The sequence below is a fragment of the Eriocheir sinensis genome, chromosome 23, assembly GCF_024679095.1.
Source record: "Eriocheir sinensis breed Jianghai 21 chromosome 23, ASM2467909v1, whole genome shotgun sequence".
Taxonomy (NCBI): Eukaryota; Metazoa; Arthropoda; class Malacostraca; order Decapoda; family Varunidae; genus Eriocheir; species Eriocheir sinensis.
The window spans coordinates 11,143,416-11,162,143 of NC_066531.1; the positions used below are offsets into that span (position 1 = coordinate 11,143,416).

At 47.5% G+C, this 18,728-nt stretch overlaps 1 protein-coding gene across 1 annotated transcript in view; it reads left to right on the top strand.

The window, feature by feature from the left end:
* Positions 1-3,188: 3,188 nt before the first annotated feature.
* The window catches only part of LOC127002476 (demethylmenaquinone methyltransferase-like), a 111,959-nt gene continuing 96,419 nt past the window's right edge, over positions 3,189-18,728 (top strand). The window contains exons 1-2 of the mRNA XM_050868469.1: positions 3,189-3,427; positions 4,098-5,720. Coding sequence (XP_050724426.1) covers positions 4,156-5,358 — 1,203 coding nt within the window. The 5' untranslated portion in view covers positions 3,189-3,427; positions 4,098-4,155 and the 3' untranslated portion in view covers positions 5,359-5,720. Of the gene's footprint in view, positions 3,428-4,097 lie in introns of the transcript that reaches the window.

Sequence of the window (18,728 nt, forward strand, 5' to 3'; positions counted from 1 at the left end):
TCATTATCAGATTCTCCAGCCCCTCTCCTCATTACCTGCCCAAAATATTTCAGTTGTCTCAATCTCACCGCCCCCATCAGCTCCCTCCTCTCTCCCACCATCTCCAATACTTCTTCGTTCGACCTTCTTGCCGTCCACGTGGTCTTCATCCTCCTCCTCCACAGTCACATCTCCATCGCCTCCAGCCTATTCACCATCGTCTTTGATAGAGTCCAACTTTCCACACCATATAACATTGTTGACCACACATGAGTTTATATTAAGCTTTTCCGTATTTGTTATAGACAACTTTATTTGTCAATAGGTTCCTCATATTGCAAAATGCGGTCTTTGCTATACCTATTCTCCTTTTAATTTCTGTATCACACCTTATATCCTCGGTCACAACACTTCCCAAATAATTAAAGTTCTCTACCCTCTCCACGGTTCGACCTTCACATCGCAGCTCCATTCGTGGTATGTGTGCATTCTTTGACATTACCAACCACTTCGTTCTCTGTACCTTAATTATCAAACCTTTGGATTCCCTTTCTTCTTTTACTCGGTTGAGCATTAATTGTATTTTTTTTCTTTATTCTTTTAGCATTCGTAGAAAGTCTCGTGCAGCCGAGCAGAGGGAGGGGGGGAGGCATGCAGTTAGCAAGTTCAGAAGAGCAGTCAGCATGAAAATATCGATTGAAGATAGAAAGAGAGGTAACATGGCGGCGGAAATTAAGAGGTAGAAGACTATCAGTAAGAGGAGGAGAGGTGTTGAGACGACGACGAGAGGTGTCAGCGAGCGACCTTCCTCAGTCAGCGAGCGACCTTCCTTTCAGTCAGCGAGCGACCTTCCCAGTCAGCGAGCGACCTTCCTCAGTCAGCGAGCGACCTTCCTTGGGTTCACACGTGACTTTGCCCCGCTGCTGTGTGGAGCCAACTCGCTCTTTCCTCTGCTTTCCTCTGCTTTTGCGGTGTGAGGCGTTCTGTGCTTCTGTGCACTGCTGCTGTGCTGGAGGACTACAAAACCAGGAGGATTACCTGCCTTCTACTACAGACCGCTAAGTGTTCTGATTTAGTATTCACTTAGTCAGATAGTGATCCACAGTTACTCCTAGGACAAGTGTATTAAGCTTTCCACATCTACACTAAATTCAACATTCTTTCACGCCAACCCAGTGCTACACGGTTTTATATTGCTTTTGTGTTTTTTATATTGCTTTTGTGTTTTCTTCTTCTATTATTAGGATACTTTACTGTGCTGTGATAACAGGACTACGTGAATCAGGCGTGCCAAGCTACGTTAATTTCTAAGCCCACACAAAACACTAGATAATCCACTTTCCGCGCAAACCTAGTGAACACAGTTATTATCTTCTTTACGTAAGTGATTTCTCAGTATATTAATATTGGCCTGTGTTTTGTCTTGGTGGGTAGAAATAACCGCGCCTTTTTACCCGAGACACACCCTTTTCCCCGGGGAATTGACCTGACTGCGACCTCACAGCAGCTGTTGGTTTGTTTTCCTAGATACACATTTTTGCCCAGAGATTTGACCTGACGACCTCACCGCAGCTGCGTACTTTGTTATCGTCTTAACGCGCCTAATTGTTTCCGTCTTGCCTCGCCCATATGTTATAGTAGGATATCAATGTATTATTATTATTTAATATCACCACGAATTAGGCATACAATTGTCAATGGAAAAACCCCACGAGAGATAGATCACGCCACCTTATAGGAATGTCGTCCGTCAGTGTTTACCGTCTCAGTTTTGTATACTTAGCACTCCGATGGTGCGTGGAGGTCACCTTGACATACGTGACCAATTGTAACAATTATTTTCCAACCTGTAACTCGCCACTCCTTCACGAGAGTCCGACTGACACACAACGACAGTCGCTCTCGCTCCGTCGCTTCTTGTACATAAAGGCTACGAATATAATTCGCCTTAAGGAAGCTGAAGTCTTAATCAACACCCTTTAAACGCCCCCCGACAAGCCCGTTACATTTGGTTGGCAGCGGTCACCCCGCGCCTGTGCCTTCGCTACCTCGTTCTCCTCCAAGCCACGAGAACTCACCAACAAAACTCCGGGGACAGGCGTACAAGGGAAGAAGGAGTCAACGCACCAGCCGTCCGCGGCAACGCACCTGCCGTCCGCGGCAACGCACCAGCCGTCCGCGGCATCTCACAAGGCGCCCACCTACGTGCAACTCACAAGGCGCCAGCTACAAGCATCTCACAAGTCGCCACCTACGTGCAACTCACAAGGCGCCAGCTACAAGCATCTCACAAGTCGCCACCTACGTGCAACTCACAAGGCGCCAGCTACAAGCATCTCACAAGTCGCCACCTACGTGCAACTCACAAGGCGCCAGCTACAAGCATCTCACAAGTCGCCACCTACGTGCAACTCACAAGGCGCCAGCTACAAGCATCTCCCAAGTCGCCACCTACGTGCAACTCACATGGCGCCAGCTACAAGCATCTCCCAAGTCGCCACCTACGTGCAACTCACAAGGCGCCAGCTACAAGCATCTCCCAAGTCGCCACCTACGTGCAACTCACATGGCGCCAGCTACAAGCATCTCACAAGTCGCCACCTACGTGCAACTCACACGGCGCCAGCTACAAGCATCTCACAAGTCGCCACCTACGTGCAACTCACAAGGCGCCATCTACAAGCCTCGAGCACACCAGCTATAAGCAACTCTACAGGCGTCCAGCCTACAAGCCTCGAGCACACCAGCTACAAGCCTACAGGCTCTACAGCCTACAAGCCTCGAGCACACCAGCTTCAAGCAACTCTACAGGCGTCAAGCCTACAAGCCCCGAGCACACCAACAGGCCTACGCAGCCGATAGCGAGGGCCACAATCCAAGCTCCCCCCGCTTCACGCCAGCACTGCTACGTACCCTGCAAGCCACTCCACGATACGGCAGAGGTATTCACACCTGCAACGAGGAGGCACGCCCCGCTGACCTTGGGACCCCCGCATGCCCCTCGCTCCACAGCTGGCGGCACCACCGCCGCTGCCGGGAGCATCGGCCCAAACCTCTTCCGGCAAACAGTCAGCAAGGGTACCCGCGGACATCTCCCGGTGACTGCAAGCTGTTCCCACTACCGTTTCTTGCAAGGCGTCTGCTCTAGAGGTAACACACCCAAGTCGTGGTGTCTGCCACCGCCGCCCATCTCTTACAACAAGGACGACGCGGCCATCATACGTCTGGCGGCAGTGTACCAGCTCCCAGCCGCGCACCGCGGCCGCTCATTTTGCTGGGTCAGCAGTTTTTCAACCTCCATTGCGAGTCCTCCGATGTCAGCCCATCCCTCACCTCTCACCGCCGCTGTGGCCGCGGCCGAGGTTTCCTGACGCGCCTACAACGACTGCACGTCACCCAGGGCATCACAAGCCGTCGCCCTCTCCACTACATCAGCTGATTAATCTTGGTATTTGTGGATATTCCATTCTTGTCCAAATTTGCCGACTCGGCTCATTTTCATTATTATCCGTGCAGAGGCACGATTTTTTTTTATTTCTGTGTTCCTAACACTGTTCTTCAGTCATAATTGTGAGAGTAACGTTCATTCGCATACGATATTGATTCTTTCTTATTGTTTGCTAGCGAGTCTATTGAGTATAGTGTGAGTTCCCTGATCAAATTTAATCTTCATCAGTGTGCCCTGCCTCCGTTTTCTTTTCACCGCTCGAGAGAAAACGTGAGCATCAATGGTATACTCACTTAACATACCACTTGTTTATATAATTATTCTTTCATTATACCCATATCATTAGGGCATTCCATTATAATCTTAACTTCTATTACGTCTAAACAGGCACCTTGCTAGCCATTCTTTCTTGCCTTTTTAGGGTTTCAACGCAAACTATTCATTCATACACGTTGCGTTTATTGGTTCATATTTACAGCTATCAACATATGCTCCTATTTTGTAAATGATTTACACCATAGTATGAACAAAGACACTCTCGCTAAACTCGGCGACACCTTTAAACAGTTGGCTCGTCCTTCAAGTGAAGAGGGACTGGAACATGATACCACAACCGGTGAATTTACTAAGGTAATCTTCTGTTCCGGCACTCATTATTTATCAATTACAGGCCGCAGAATTCGTTCACCCCCGGGTTCGTCTGCATACTTACAACCCACTCAAGGCTCATGGACACCCTCACCAGCATCCCCTCGCACCAGCCGCAGTATTACAGGCTCAAAATCATGATGTTGCGTTTTCTGACCATCTTGTTGTCCCTTGGCTCCCTGCTTGCAACAACACCCATCCACCTGAAGCCTGGTGCCCTCACGGCACACATAGGAGAGGTCTTCCTCATAGAAGATGTGCTCCTCGTAAAATATCCATATACTTCCTTGACCAACACCACGGACACAATCAGGATAGTCTCAGAAAAACTACTCGGCATGGCAGACGCCATCCGGGCTACCAAGACTAGGGAATCAAAGGCTCCTTCTAGTACCAACTCTCTGACTCTTTTTCAACTACTGGAGGATAGGATTCTGTTCTTACGGGGAAAAGTTGATGAGGTAAACATGGATTATAGTTTTCTCTCAGTTCACTCTCGGGTAAAGAGGGGATTGCTCAACATCGTGGGGTCCGCCTCAAAGTTCCTTTTCGGTACGGCTACCGACGAGGACGTTCGCGATTTGCGGGACCACTACGCTCATGTACTTTCCTTTGCTACTCGAAATCGCAGGGTGATCAATGCCAATTGTAGGAAACTTGCGCGATTGCATACTAACATTGCGGTACTGCTAGAGCAGACAAATAAGATGGTAGAGGTTATCAACATAGTTGTCAAACAGATCGACCAGGTGAATCAGTTTCTCCTCCTAGATCAGGCCTTGCATGTATTGGAAAACGTCATTAGCTCCGTCGCAACGGCAAATCAGCAGGTTATTAGCAACATGGTTGATGCAGCGCACGGTAGAGTCACACCTGCCTCGTTCCCTCTACACGATTTGAGAACGACTGTCCAGATCGGGTATCAAAATTATAGCCTGACGCCTTTATTCACCCCGGACATGAGTCAATATTTTTACCCCTTGATTGAGTCCAGCCTCACCCCTGATGCCATAAGCATTCATGTTCCGTTTCAGACGGCGGACGTGTTTGAGGCACACGAAATTGTCCCGTTCCCTTTTTCGGCAAAGGACAGTGTGTTGGCCCTGGACACGTCCCCGTCTCTTGTTCTAATCGCGAAGGATTTCGCTCTGTATTCAACGGGTAGCTACTCACTCTTGCAGTATTGCAAGGAGACGGTCTTCGGGCGATTCTATTGCTCTGCGTCTCTCTTTGCCTTCCTTCCAGTTCCGGGAGGGTATGCGAGATCGCCCTCACCCGCGTGAACGCGTCTGACGCTCTTTCCTGTGCCCTTACAAGCAGCTAACACCAACGCCTGTTTTCCATAAGAACTTTCAGGGTCTGCATTATTTTTATTTCCCTCAGTCCTTCTATGTATCGGTCATCTGCCCGGAGGGTACCACTTATCAACGGGTTACTGGTCACTATGCCATAGCGGAAGCATGCTATATCCGCTCCACTAACATAACAACGTACCCGTCCCGGATTCGTCTGGTTTTCACGGCCAATATTTCCCATCGAGTGTTTCCTCTACGGTCTCTCGATGACATTCATTTCTCCAGCATCTCGTATGTGACTAATTCCCTTAATTCATTGTCTTTCGCGAACAAAACAGAGTTTGCGGAAACCCTGGAGAAACGCTGCCTGATTATTTGCATCTCCCTACCTGTACCCTGGATTTTTGTACCAATGTTTCTGATGTTCGTCAGTCTCGTCGTCATGTGCTACCTTATTAGGAGAAACTCTGTCCTGCACGATTATTTGGTTGTGCAGACACGGCGACTGGATGCCGGGAGGCCACTGGCAAGGTAGTTTTCCTTTTCTCAGACAAGTCAGGGGACAGAAACCTGGCTGCTCCTATACTTAACATTGTACTGTGTTTCACTACTGTATTTTTTTTTAGGAGCTAGATCAACGTTTCATTGTCTGTAACTATGCCAGTTGATAGTTTCTTATACATGTGTCCTTATATTTATCTTTTGAGAGGTTTCTTATGTTTCATGTCAACCACGTTGTGGTTTCCCTCTCACTATTTATATTATAATTCCACATCTGTTCTTACATAGCCAGTGTTTTAATATAATTGTATCATAGGCAGTCTGCTTGACAAACTCCCACTATGTATGTTCCTGGTACCTAGACTGCTATTTCGATTTTTATATATCGCGAGGTCGCGATCACTGGTAGGTGACCGAGCAGTGTTATAGTAGGATATCAATGTATTATTATTATTTAATATCACCACGAATTAGGCATACAATTGTCAATGGAAAAACCCCACGACAGATAGATCACGCCACCTTATAGGAATGTCGTCCGTCAGTGTTTACCGTCTCAGTTTTGTATACTTAGCACTCCGATGGTGCGTGGAGGTCACCTTGACATACGTGACCAATTGTAACAATTATTTTCCAACCTGTAACTCGCCACTCCTTCACGAGAGTCCGACTGACACACAACGACAGTCGCTCTCGCTCCGTCGCTTCTTGTACATAAAGGCTACGAATATAATTCGCCTTAAGGAAGCTGAAGTCTTAATCAACACCCTTTAAACGCCCCCCGACAAGCCATGACGTCCCTCAAGCGCTGTTCTGGGTGTGGCCTTCGCATGGCCAAGCAGTACTTTCTTTCCAAGGACGTTTGTAGGTTCTGCGTTAAGACTCAGAAGGATGATCAGAGGATCATAGAGTTAGAGAATAGGGTTAAGACTCTCGCCGCCCAGGTAGACTTACCAGTTAGTGCAGCAGCAACAGGCCCCGCCTCTTCCTCTTCCCCTTCCTCTTCCTCTTCTTCCTCGTCCTCCTCCCCTCCAGTATTGTCATCTCCCACACAGCAGCCCCTCCCATCCTCCTCCTCCTCCTCCTCGACCATCTCCGGGATATGACGTCTTGGGGTATTTGCGGGAGGTGGGCGTTCTCCATCTCCTGTAGTCTTTTAAACGCTGAAGTTATTCTAATGGACCATTTTAGAACACTCTTTAATATCCCTCAACATACTTTGGTCCATGGATAGATTTTTCTAAACTAAGATTATTTTACTAATTTGCTTTCCATTTTATTACGCACTCCGGCGCCATATGACCCAAGATGTTGCGGCGCCACGAAGGAAATCCCAAATCAATCAATCAATCAATCCTCGACCATCTCCGCTCTCCCCGCTTCCCACCCCTCCTTCTCCTCTTCTTCCTCCTCTTCCTCCTCCTCCTCCTCGCCTTCCTCTTCCGTCCCCCCTCTCCCCTCTCCCCGCCCACCCTCCTCCTCCTCCTCTCCCTCTTTCTCCTCCATGTCCTCCGCCTCTTCGCTCGTCCCTCCCTCCAACACCTGTCCCTAACCTTCCCTTTCCCCCTCTTCCTCCTCCCTCTCCTCGGCCGTTCCTCCCTCCCCACCTCCTCTCCCTTTCACCTCCTCCTCCTTCCTCCTCCCCTCCTCCCCTCCTCCTCCTCCTCCTCCTCCGCCTCCAATTCCTCGCCTTCCTCTTCCGTCCCCCCTCTCCCCTCTTCCCGCCCACTCTCCTCCTCCTCCTCTCCCTCTTTCTCCTCCTTGTCCTCCGCCTCCTCGCTCGTCCCTCCCTCCAACACCTGTCCCTTACCTTCCCTTTCCCCCTCTTCCACCTCCCTCTCCTCGTCCGTTCCTCCCTCCCCCACCTCACTCTCCCTTTCACCTCCTCCTCCTTCCTCCTCCCCCTCCTCCTCCCCCTCCTACTCCTTCCTCCTCGCCCTCCTCCTCCACCTCCTCCTCCTCCTCCTCCGCCTCCAATTCCTCGCCTTCCTCTTCCGTCCCTCCTCTCCCCTCTTCCCGCCCACTCTCCTCCTCCTCCTCTCCCTCTTTCTCCTCCTTGTCCTCCGCCTCCTCGCTCGTCCCTCCCTCCAACACCTGTCCCTTACCTTCCCTTTCCCCCTCTTCCTCCTCCCTCTCCTCGTCCGTTCCTCCCTCCACCACCTCACCCTCCCTTTCTCCTACTCCTTCTTCCTCTTCCTCCTCTTCCTCCTCCACCTCCACCTCCACCTCCACCTCCTCCTCCTCTTCCTTTCCACCTTCCACCTCTTCCACAATTTCTCCTCGTTCTTCACAGCAGGTCCCTCCCTCCTTCCCTCGCCCCTCCCCCCTTCACCCACCCCTCCTGGCCCCTCTTCCGACCGTCGGGTTCTTGTTGTTGGTGATAGTCAGGTTCGTTATGTTGACAGGTATTTTTGCTCCAAGGATAAGAACAGGACGAGGGTGTGTTTCCCAGGGGCAGGGGTGGGCCATATATCAGACAGGATTGAGGCGTGTATGGCAAGCGAGGGATCGATCCCCATTGTCTTTCTCAGCTGTGGCGGAAACGACGTTTCTCGTGTTCCAAGCGAGGACCTTCTCAGGCGTTTTAGAGAATTGTTAGGCAGGATACGTGACGCTGGTGGGTCGCCAGTAGTGTGTGGCGTCCTGCCAAGGAGGGGCGTTGGCGATGGATGGCTGTCCAGGGCGATAGCAGTGAACAGCAGACTTGCTGAGCACTGCGGGCGCAATGGGTGGCTGTTCGTCGACAACTGGGACCTCTTCTTTGGCAACGACGCCCTCTACGCCCGTGACGGGATACACTTGATGTTCAAGGGTGTTGAGGCTCTCAGACTCCTTGAGCGAGCACTTGGTACCCTGAGGGATTTTTTTAGTATAGGCGAGGGGGAGAGGAGTAATGGGAGTAATGGGAGGGGACATCTAGCTCATAATATAACCAGGCAGCTTAGAAGTAATTCTAGGGGAGTAACAGAGGACGGGCTAAGAATCTTCCATACTAACAGCAGGAGCCTCAGAAACAAGATAGACTTACTAAGGGGTGAAGCTTGTTCAGAAAATTTTGACATAATAGCGATCACTGAGACATGGAAATATAAATTTTAGATCAGAATTTGAAATAACGGGTTATCAGATGTTTCATAAAGACAGAAGGGGCAGAAAGGGAGGTGGAGTTGCTAACTGCATGCCTCCCCCTCCGCGGCCCCGCTGCACTCGACTTTCTACTCATGCTCATCCCTATACTATCCAAACCCCTTATGCAAGAGTTAACCAGCATCTTCACTCTTTCATCCCTCACGCTGGTAAACTCTGGAACAATCTTCCTTCATCTGTATTTCCTCCTGCCTACGACTTGAACTCTTTCAAGAGGAGGGTATCAGGACACCTCTCCTCCCGAAACTGACCTATCTTTCGGCCACCTCTTTGGATTCTTTTTAGGAGCAGCGAGTAGCGGGCTTTTTTTTATTAATGTTTACTTTTTTGTGCCCTTGAGCTGTCTCCTTTACTGTAAAAAAAAAAAAAAAAAAAATATGTTAAAGACTCACTTAAATGTTTAGTTAACAATTCAGTCAAAACTAACATGGATTCAGAATCAGTTTGGGTGTACGTTTACAAAGGGAAAGAAAAACTAACACTAGGAGTTATGTACAGGCCACCCAACCTTAACAGGCAGGACACGAGTATATTACTACAGGAGATTGGCAGGGCGAGTAGGAGGAGAAATGTCTGCGTAATGGGGGGCTTTAATTATAGGAATATTGACTGGGAAGTCCTAGTGGGTGACCTGGAAGCCGAGGACTTTCTTGAAGTTATACAAGATAATTTCCTTAAGCAGGTAGTTACTGAGCCTACCAGAGGAGATAACATATTAGACTTAGTCCTAACCAATAATGGGAACTTGCTACGTGAGTTGGAGGTGGGCGGAGAGTTAGGAAATAGTGACCACAGAACGGTTCGTTTTAGCTTAGACTGGGCGGTAACCCGCGAACCAAACCCAGTGTTATTGCCAGATTTCAGAAGAGCAAATTACGAGGGGCTTCGAAAACATCTTGAAGGGGTAAACTGGTATAATTTAGGGATTCATGAGGGCCAGAACTGCGGATTGGAGAGCCAGGAGAACCAGGTAGAAATGTCTTACAATACCTTAGTTAGAGTAATAGTAGAGGGGCAAGGACAGCATATACCACAGCGAACACTTAGAAAAGAAAACAATGGTCCTAAGTGGATGACTCGTGGACTAAAACACGAGATTGGGTTAAATAAGGGAATTTATCAGAAAATAAAGAATGGGGAAACACATCTCAGGGGCCGGTACGTCGAACTATCTAGATTAGTTAAGAAAAACACCAGGGTAGCAAAAAGGAACTATGAGATCAAAATAGCAAATGAGGCGAATAGTAATCCTAAGGGCTTCTTTCAGATGTATAGAACAAAAACACGGGAGAAAATTGGACCGCTGAAAACAAACACAGGGGAGCTAATAGAAAATTCCGAAAATATGAGCACATTGTTGAACGACTACTTCCTTTCAGTATTCACACAGGAGGATCGAACGACTATACCGGAAAGAGTTCAGGTGTACGAGGGCGGGGATGGCGACAAATTGAGGGATATAATCATTACCAGGCAAGTAGTTCACGATGAGATAGATAAGCTTAAGAAGAACAAGTCGCCAGGTCCTGACGGGATATTTCCGAGGGTATTAAAGTAATTAGGCGATGTACTCAGTGACCCACTAACCAACATCTTTAAGATGTCGGTAAATACTGGCTATGTGCCGAGCCTACGGAAAGTAGCTAATGTGACGCCGATTTTTAAAAAGGGGGACAGGTCAGTTGCTTAAAACTATCGCCCAATTAGCTTAACATCGGTTATAGGCAAAATGCTGGAGTCCATAATAGCCAGGAACATTCGGGAGCATTTAGAGAAACATAGCTTAATTCACGATTCGCAGCATGGGTTTACAAAAGGTAGGTCATGCCTCACCAATCTCTTGTCCTTCTACAATAAAGTATTTGAAGCGGTTGACAGCGATGAAAATTATGATGTAATCTATCTTGATTTTAGTAAAGCGTTTGACAAAGTTCCTCACCAACGACTGTTGCTTAAATTACAGGCTCACGGAGTAGAGGGTAAAGTTTTGAACTGGGTCAAGGCGTGGCTTAGCAATAGGAAGCAAAGAGTGCAAATCAATGGTAAAAGATCTGACTGGGGATGTGTTACGAGTGGGGTCCCACAAGGTTCGGTATTAGGTCCACTTTTGTTTATTATTTATATCAATGACTTAGATACAGGAATTAGTAGTGATGTTAGTAAATTTGCAGATGATACCAAGATCGGTAGAGTAATTGAGTCGGATCAGGACGCTAGTATTCTCCAAGGTGAACTCAACAGATTGTATGACTGGGCGGATAAATGGCAGATGGAGTTCAATGTAGGGAAGTGCAGTATTCTGAGTGTAGGTAGGAACAACCCATCACATAACTATTGCTTAAATGACACTCTCATAAGCAGGTCTGGGTGCGAGAGGGATTTAGGGGTCTTAGTGAGCTCTGATCTCCGTCCAAGGGCACATTGCATTCAAGCTAGAAATCGAGCTAATAGGGTGCTGGGATTTATTTCAAGGAGCGTAAGCAACAGAAGCCCCGAAGTCTTCCTCAAACTATATTTAGCATTAGTTAGACCTCATCTTGACTATGCGATTCAGTTCTGGTCACCTTACGATAGAATGGATATCAAAATGTTAGAATCGGTGCAGAGGAGGATGACTAAGATGATTCAGGGGTTGAGAAACTTGCCATACGAGGAAAAACTAAAACAGTTAAACTTGCATTCTCTAGAAAGGCGAAGGGTGCGTGGATACATGATCGAGGTTTATAAATGGATGAAGGGCTTTAATAAGGAGACATTCATAAGGTTTTGTTGGTAAGAGAACCGGGTAGGACACGAAGTAATGAGTTTAAACTGGATAAATTCAGATTCAACAGGGATATAGGCAAAAATTGGTTTACTAACAGGGTGGTGGATGAGTGGAATAGGCTTAGCAGTCATGTGGTGAGTGCCAATACAATTGTCACATTCAAAAATAGACTAGATAAATTCATGGACAGCGATATTAGGTGGGGTTAGATACACGGGAGCTTAGGGTCAAAGGAGCTGCCTTGTACAGGCCTACCGGCCTCTTGTAGACTCCTGCGTTCTTATATTCTTATGTTGAGCGTCCTTTGGGGGGCTCCCAGTGCCTTCATGCGTCTCAGCATGAAAGGTTTGTAGGAAGCCACCCTGATAATGGTGCTGACGTGCTTGCCCCAGCTCAGCTTGCTGTCCAGGGTGACTCAAAGTAGTTTGGTGGATTCAACCACCTGCAGCTGGTGAGGGCCAACCTCCAGGGCTGGCGGTGGGATAGCATTGGTGGAGGTGTGAAAATGCATCACCACCGTCTTGTTGGTGTTGATGGTGACGTGGTTATCTTGCGTCCCGCTCTGCAGTCGGTCCAGAATGTGTTGTAGGGGCGTGTAGTCAGGGGCTGTGTTGTTGATGGAGATGCCCACTGGACAATCATCCACGTACTTCCAGCGATGAGGGGCGTCTAACAGTGCATTGTTGATCAGAATAAGGAAACAAAGAGGTCCGATGCGCGTCCCTTGTGGCACCCCAGCAGAGAGGGGCTGGAGGGTGGATGTGCTACCTTGATGACGCACAGCTTGGTGCCGGTGCGTCAGGAAGTCCGCCAGCCAGGATGTCAGGTGGGAGGGCAGGCCGATGTTTATGGCCTTGGTGATGACAGTGGTGTGGTCAACCAGGTCGATGGCTTTCCGAAAGTCAATAAAGGCGAGGGCAGAGGAAGTTTTTTTTCTGGTTTTCAGGTTTTTTAGAATGAAATCAAGGAAACTTATGAGGCAATGTGTTGTGGAGGAGGCTCTAATGTTGCCGAACTGCCTCTGATCAATTTTGTAATGAATAGTATCATATGCCCAGCTAAACACAGTCTTCACAAAGCAGGCTCGGGATTGGAGTGATGGCAATGGGTCTTAGTTCATTAAGTGAGATTTTTATGACAAGTTCAATAATATGATTCATACTGACAAATGTGTCCTATGCGTAAACTATCATATAACATCGTAGACGCCATGACACCAGGTTGCCAGAGCACGATAATTCACACCTCTGTCTCGGGTGCCGCGACGAACTATAACTATAACTCCTCCTCCTTATCTCTCTCTTTTCCATTCCCTCCTCTTCCTCCTCACTCAGGCTTAGTGATGCGGAAGACGAAGACGAGACCCTCCTTGTCACAGAAATAGGTTGGGACGATGCGCCGCTCCACCTGAAGGAATTATGACCATCATTTCAAATACGTGACCTTCTCCCCCTGGCCAGCTCCTGACCATCTCCTTATACCAGTGTCCTGACAGGCGCCCATACAGTGAACAGCCCCGCCAGACATAAACCTTGATTAGAGTAAATGTTTTCTTGTACCAACGTTGCCAGATAGTTGTACTCAGTCTCTTATATTTACCAACATCCGACCCCAAAACTGTCTCCTGGGGCTCAATAACTAAATGCATTTATATCTGTCGTTAAAATGGTTAATTCCTGATGTTTCTTGGCAATAGTTAGGTGTCAAAAAACGGTAAATACTATGCTCTGAGTACGATAATCTGGCAACGGTGCTCCCTACCTTCTTCCACTTCCCGTCTGACTCCAGCTGGTCCATGTAAGGCTCCAGCTTGTCCTTGTAGGAAAGCACGGTCTGTAGGTGCTCATGGCGCATCACGATGATCACGAAGCCTCCTGGAGTGCCGGAGAGGAGGAAATCAGTTAATCATTGGGTCATACGCGTCGTCTAGCCCACCCTAGGGAGACCGCCTCAAGGTTTACTCCAGGCAAATCTGAAGTCTCTATGTAGGCTCTTTCCCATCCTAAACGGCGCCTAAGTCCGCCCGTTTGAAAGGCCTCTCGTAAAAGTTGCTGGGATTACCATGAGCTGTTTAGCGATCCTATAGTAGGAGTAGGTAGGAAGACACCTACCGAACGAGCGTGACCTACTCCCGGTGAGGATATATGAGAAGCGAGGAGGATGCTTAAGCCCTTCAAAGACCCATCCCATGTCCTTACTAACCGTTTCCCTTATGTCTCTTCAACAGCAGAGAGCAGTTCAGCATGCTCTCTAAAGACAGTTCCTCTCTCTCTTTCTACACCACACTATATTCACACAACACACACACCTTTTCACAAAATTCAAAATTATAAATGGCGAAAAATAACAATGCCTCGGAGTCCCCGCCTGGGGGGAGGGGGGGGACCATAATTTCCCCCAGGGAGGACTCCCATTCTGGCTGCCGACTTGAGAGGTGTCCTGATAACTCTTCGAACCTCCTCCTTATCAATTTTTTGCAACATTCGCGGTCTTCGTTTTAATTTTCATTCTGTGGAACACCATCTCTCCTCCTTTAAACCTCACCTTCTCTTCCTCACCGAAACACAGGTTTCTGAGGCTGCTGACAGCAACCTCTACTTTGTTCCCTCCTACTATCTCTATCCTAAATTTCAATCCAAAGCTGGATGCTGCGCCTACGTGCGCAACGACATCACTTGCTCTCGTGCCCACGACCTTGACTCTTCTGAATTTTCCACCATCTGGCTAAGACTTCATTTTCATTCTATTACTAAATATATCTGTGCTGTTTATCTATCACCTAACTCTATAAATATGTAAAATTCTTTGAATATTTGAATTCTAAAGTGGAGCACATCTTGACTCACTCTCCCTTCGCTGAAATCTCCATCATGGGAGATTTCAATGTTCACCACCAGCTTTGGCTTTCATCCTCTTTCACACACCAGCCTGGTGAACAAGCCTACAACTTTGCTCTCCTCAACGACCTAGAGCAGTTGGTTCAGCACCCTACACGTATTCCCGACCGTCTTGGAGAGAGGCCCAACATTCTAGACCTCTTCCTTACCCCTAATCATTTTACTTACTCTGTCAAACTGTTCTCTCCGTTGGGCTCCTCCGATCATAACCTTATTTCTGTTTCCTGTCCTGTCGTTCCTGTACATCCTCTGGACCCACCGAAGAGGCGATGCTTCTGCCATTTTGCTTCAGCTCGGTGGGACGATCTGAGGATGTACTTTTCCGATTTCCCGTGGAATGATTACTGCTTCCAGGAGAGAGACCCCTCTGTGTGTGCCCAGTGCATCTCAGAGGTGATTGTCTCTGGAATGGAGGCACACATTCCACGTTCTTTCTCTACTCCTCATGCTAAAAAGCCTTGGTTGAATCATGCTTGTTCTCGTGCTGTTAAAGATAGAGAGGCATCTCACAACGCTAACTATGACCTTTACATGTCAGCCCGGAATCGTGCCATATATATTATCCGACTTACCAAAACTTATTTTATCAATAGAAAATGTCAACACCTTGCTTCTTCTAATTCTTCCCGTGACTTCTGGCATCTAGCCAAAAATATCTCCTTCACTTCTTCCTCTTTCCCTTCTCTCCTTAAACCTGACGGCAGCACTGCCGTCTCATCTGTCTCTAAGGCTGAACTCTTCGTTCAAACTTTCTGTAAAAACTCAACCCTGGACGATTTTGGGCATATTCCTCCTACTCATTCTCCCTCTGACTCCTTTATGCCCGTTATTAAGATTCTTCCAAATGATGTTTTCTATGCCCTCTCTGGCATCAACTCTCAGAAGGCTTATGGACCTGATGGAGTGCCTCCTATTGTCCTTAAAATCTATGCTTCCGTGCTGACACCCTGCCTGGTCAAACTCTTTCGTCTTTGCCAATCAACATCTGCCTTCCCTTCCTGCTGGAAGTATGCCTTTGTACAGCCTGTGCCTAAGAAGGGTGACCGTTCCAATCCCTAAAACTACCGCCCTATAGCTTTACTTTCCTGTCTATCTAAAGCTTTTGAATCAATCCTTAACCGGATGATTCAAAAGCACCTTTCCACTTCTAACCTTCTATCTGATCGCCAGTATGGGTTCCACAATGGGCGTTCTACAGGCGATCTTCTTGCTCTCTTAACTAACTCTTGGTCATCCTCTCTTAGCCATATCGAAAGCCTACGATAGAGTCTCTGGCACAAGACTTTGCTTACTAAACTACCCTATTTTGGATTATATCCCTCTCTCTGTTCCTTTATTTTCAGTTTCCTTTCCGGCAGTTGTATCTCTGCGGTGGTAGACGGTCACTGTCCTTCCCCTAAACCTATCAACAGTGGCGTTCCACAGGGCTCTGTCCTATCACCCACTCTCTTCTTGTTATTCATCAATGATCTTCTTTCAATAACAAACTTTCCTGTCCACTCATACGCCGACGACTCCACTCTGCATTATTCAACTTCTTTCGATAGAAGGCCATCCCAACAGGAAGTACACGACTCCAGACTGGAGTCTATCATTTCCGATTGTGGTAAAAGAAACCTTGTGTCCTTCAATGCCTCAAAAACTCAATTTATCCACCTATCAACTCGACACAATCTTCCAAACACCTATCCCCTATTCTTCAACAACACTCAGCTGTCACCTTCTTCAACACTAAATATCCTCGGTCTATTCTTAACTCAAAATCTCAACTGGAAACTTCATATCTCCACTCACGCTAATTCAGCTTCCTCGAGGTTGGGCGTTCTGTATCGTCTCCTCCAGTTCTTCTCCCCCGCACAGTTGCTATCTATATACAGGGGCCTTGTCCGCCCTCGTATGGAGTATGCATCTCACGTGTCTCATCACCTCTCCTCTTCCAACTTATAGTTTTCTACCTCTTAAATTCCGTCGCGATGTTGACTCTTTTTATCTTCTATCGCTATTTTCACGCTGACTGCTCTTCTAACTTGCCTCCCTCCCTCCCGCGGCCCCCTGCACACGACTTTCTACTCATGCTCATCCCATACTGTCCAAACCCCTTATGCAATATTTAACCAGCATCTTCACTCTTTCATCCCTCACGCTGGTAAACTCTGGAACAATCTTCCTTCATCGGTATTTCCTCCGGCCTACGACTTGAACTCTTTCAAGAGGAGAGTATCAGGACACCTCTCCTCCCGAAATTGACCCCTCTTTCGGCCACCTCTTTTGATTTTTTTTTATCAGGAGCAGCAAGTAGCGGGCTTTTTTTTATATTATTGTTTCCTTTTTTGGCGCCATTGAGCTGTCTCCTTTGTTGTAAAAACATTCTCACGCTCACGCACGCACGCACGCACGCACGCACGCTCGCTCACCGTTCTTTGCGACGCGCACCAGGTCGTCGAGGCCACTGAGTGGGATATGACCTTCGCCCATACCCCCCGAGGTGACCACCAGGTCGTATGTGTCTGAGAGAGAGAGAGAGAGAGAGATGTATAAGAAAAATACGTATATTAATCTTTAAATATGAAACAACAACAATAACAATAATTCCACTCACACAGCTCTCCTGGACAGAGTGGAGTCTAAGGGTCTTCGTCTCATCAGCTCTCCTCCTCTTACTGACAACCTTCTACCTCTTAAATTCCGCCGCTATGTTGCCTCTTTTTCTATCGATATATTCATGATGACTGCTCTTCTGAACATGCTTACTGCAGCCTCCCTCCCTCCCGCGGCCCCGCTGCACACGACTTTCTACTCATGCTCATCCCTATACTATCCAAAACCCTTATGCAAGAGGTAAACTCTGGAACAACCTTCCTTCGTCTGTATTTCCTCCTGCCTATGACTTGACTTATTTCAAGAAGAGTGTATCAAGACACCTCTCCACTCGAAATTGACCTCTCTTTTGGCTACTCTTTACTTTAATCTTTTATGGGAGCGGCGAGTAGCGGACTTTTTTTTTTTTGTACTCTTGTTGAACTTGAGCCGTGTCCTTTGATGTAAAAAAACAAATCACTAATACCTTTGGGCACGGTGGAGTGTCCGCTGCCGATAAACTCCAGGAAGTCGTTGGTATAGATGCCAGTCTCCCGTTGCTTCATCATGCCCTCCGACGGGTCCACAGCGTCTATGTGCCTGTGGGAGTGGCTGTAGTAGTTGTAGTAGTAGCAGTATTAGAAGTAGAAGTTATAGCATTAGTAGTAGTTGTTGGGAATCAGTAAATTTACCCTACCCAACAGTTAGGTCACTCGCAAAGTGAATAACACACCCGTCAGACAATCCCAAAGAAACAAGTGCTTACCAGCTATTAGGTGGTGAAGGTATCCAACAAGCACCTCCAGACAGCCGAACAAATAATAATCCTACCGGATCCGTGTAGTAAAAATCTATCTGTCTCAAATAACTGCTGAGGGCACTTAGGTGAGAAGCGGGTTTCAAAAGATATTGTTGTCTCTGAAGTCTCGTTGCCGGGTGTAGTATCCCTCGAGTCAGGTAACAGAAGGCACACTGCGTCCGAGTTAATGGGTGGGCTGCGGTGCCTTGGTCTTTACTTTGTGAAGGCCGGTGGTGGAGTGAGAGAAAACCAACCACGTGGGTCTGAAGCGATATTTTGAATTTATCTCGCCAGATGGCGTGGCTTTCCTCTCTGTTTCCATCGGATAAATTAAATAATCCTTGCTCTTTAATTGTAATTCAGCAAGAACAATTAGTTATTATTTCATGAAAGGAAACACTTCACTATTGTTATTCCTTTCATGGTAAATATGGTTAGTCTTCAGGCAGTGAATAAGTTGATTCTGTTTCGGTTTGGGAACCGATGATCGAAGTATTTAAGTACCCTCCGAGGCTTATTTGAGCTCAGACGATACTCATAGTTGGCTTGAACTGTCGGCCCGATCTGCGAGAGCAGTACCTCTCCCGGTGTTGTGATGTACATGAGAATGTTTCCCTTTCCCTAATGCTGGGAGAAAAGGCGCTCACCCCTGGACATGACGTCATAGGGT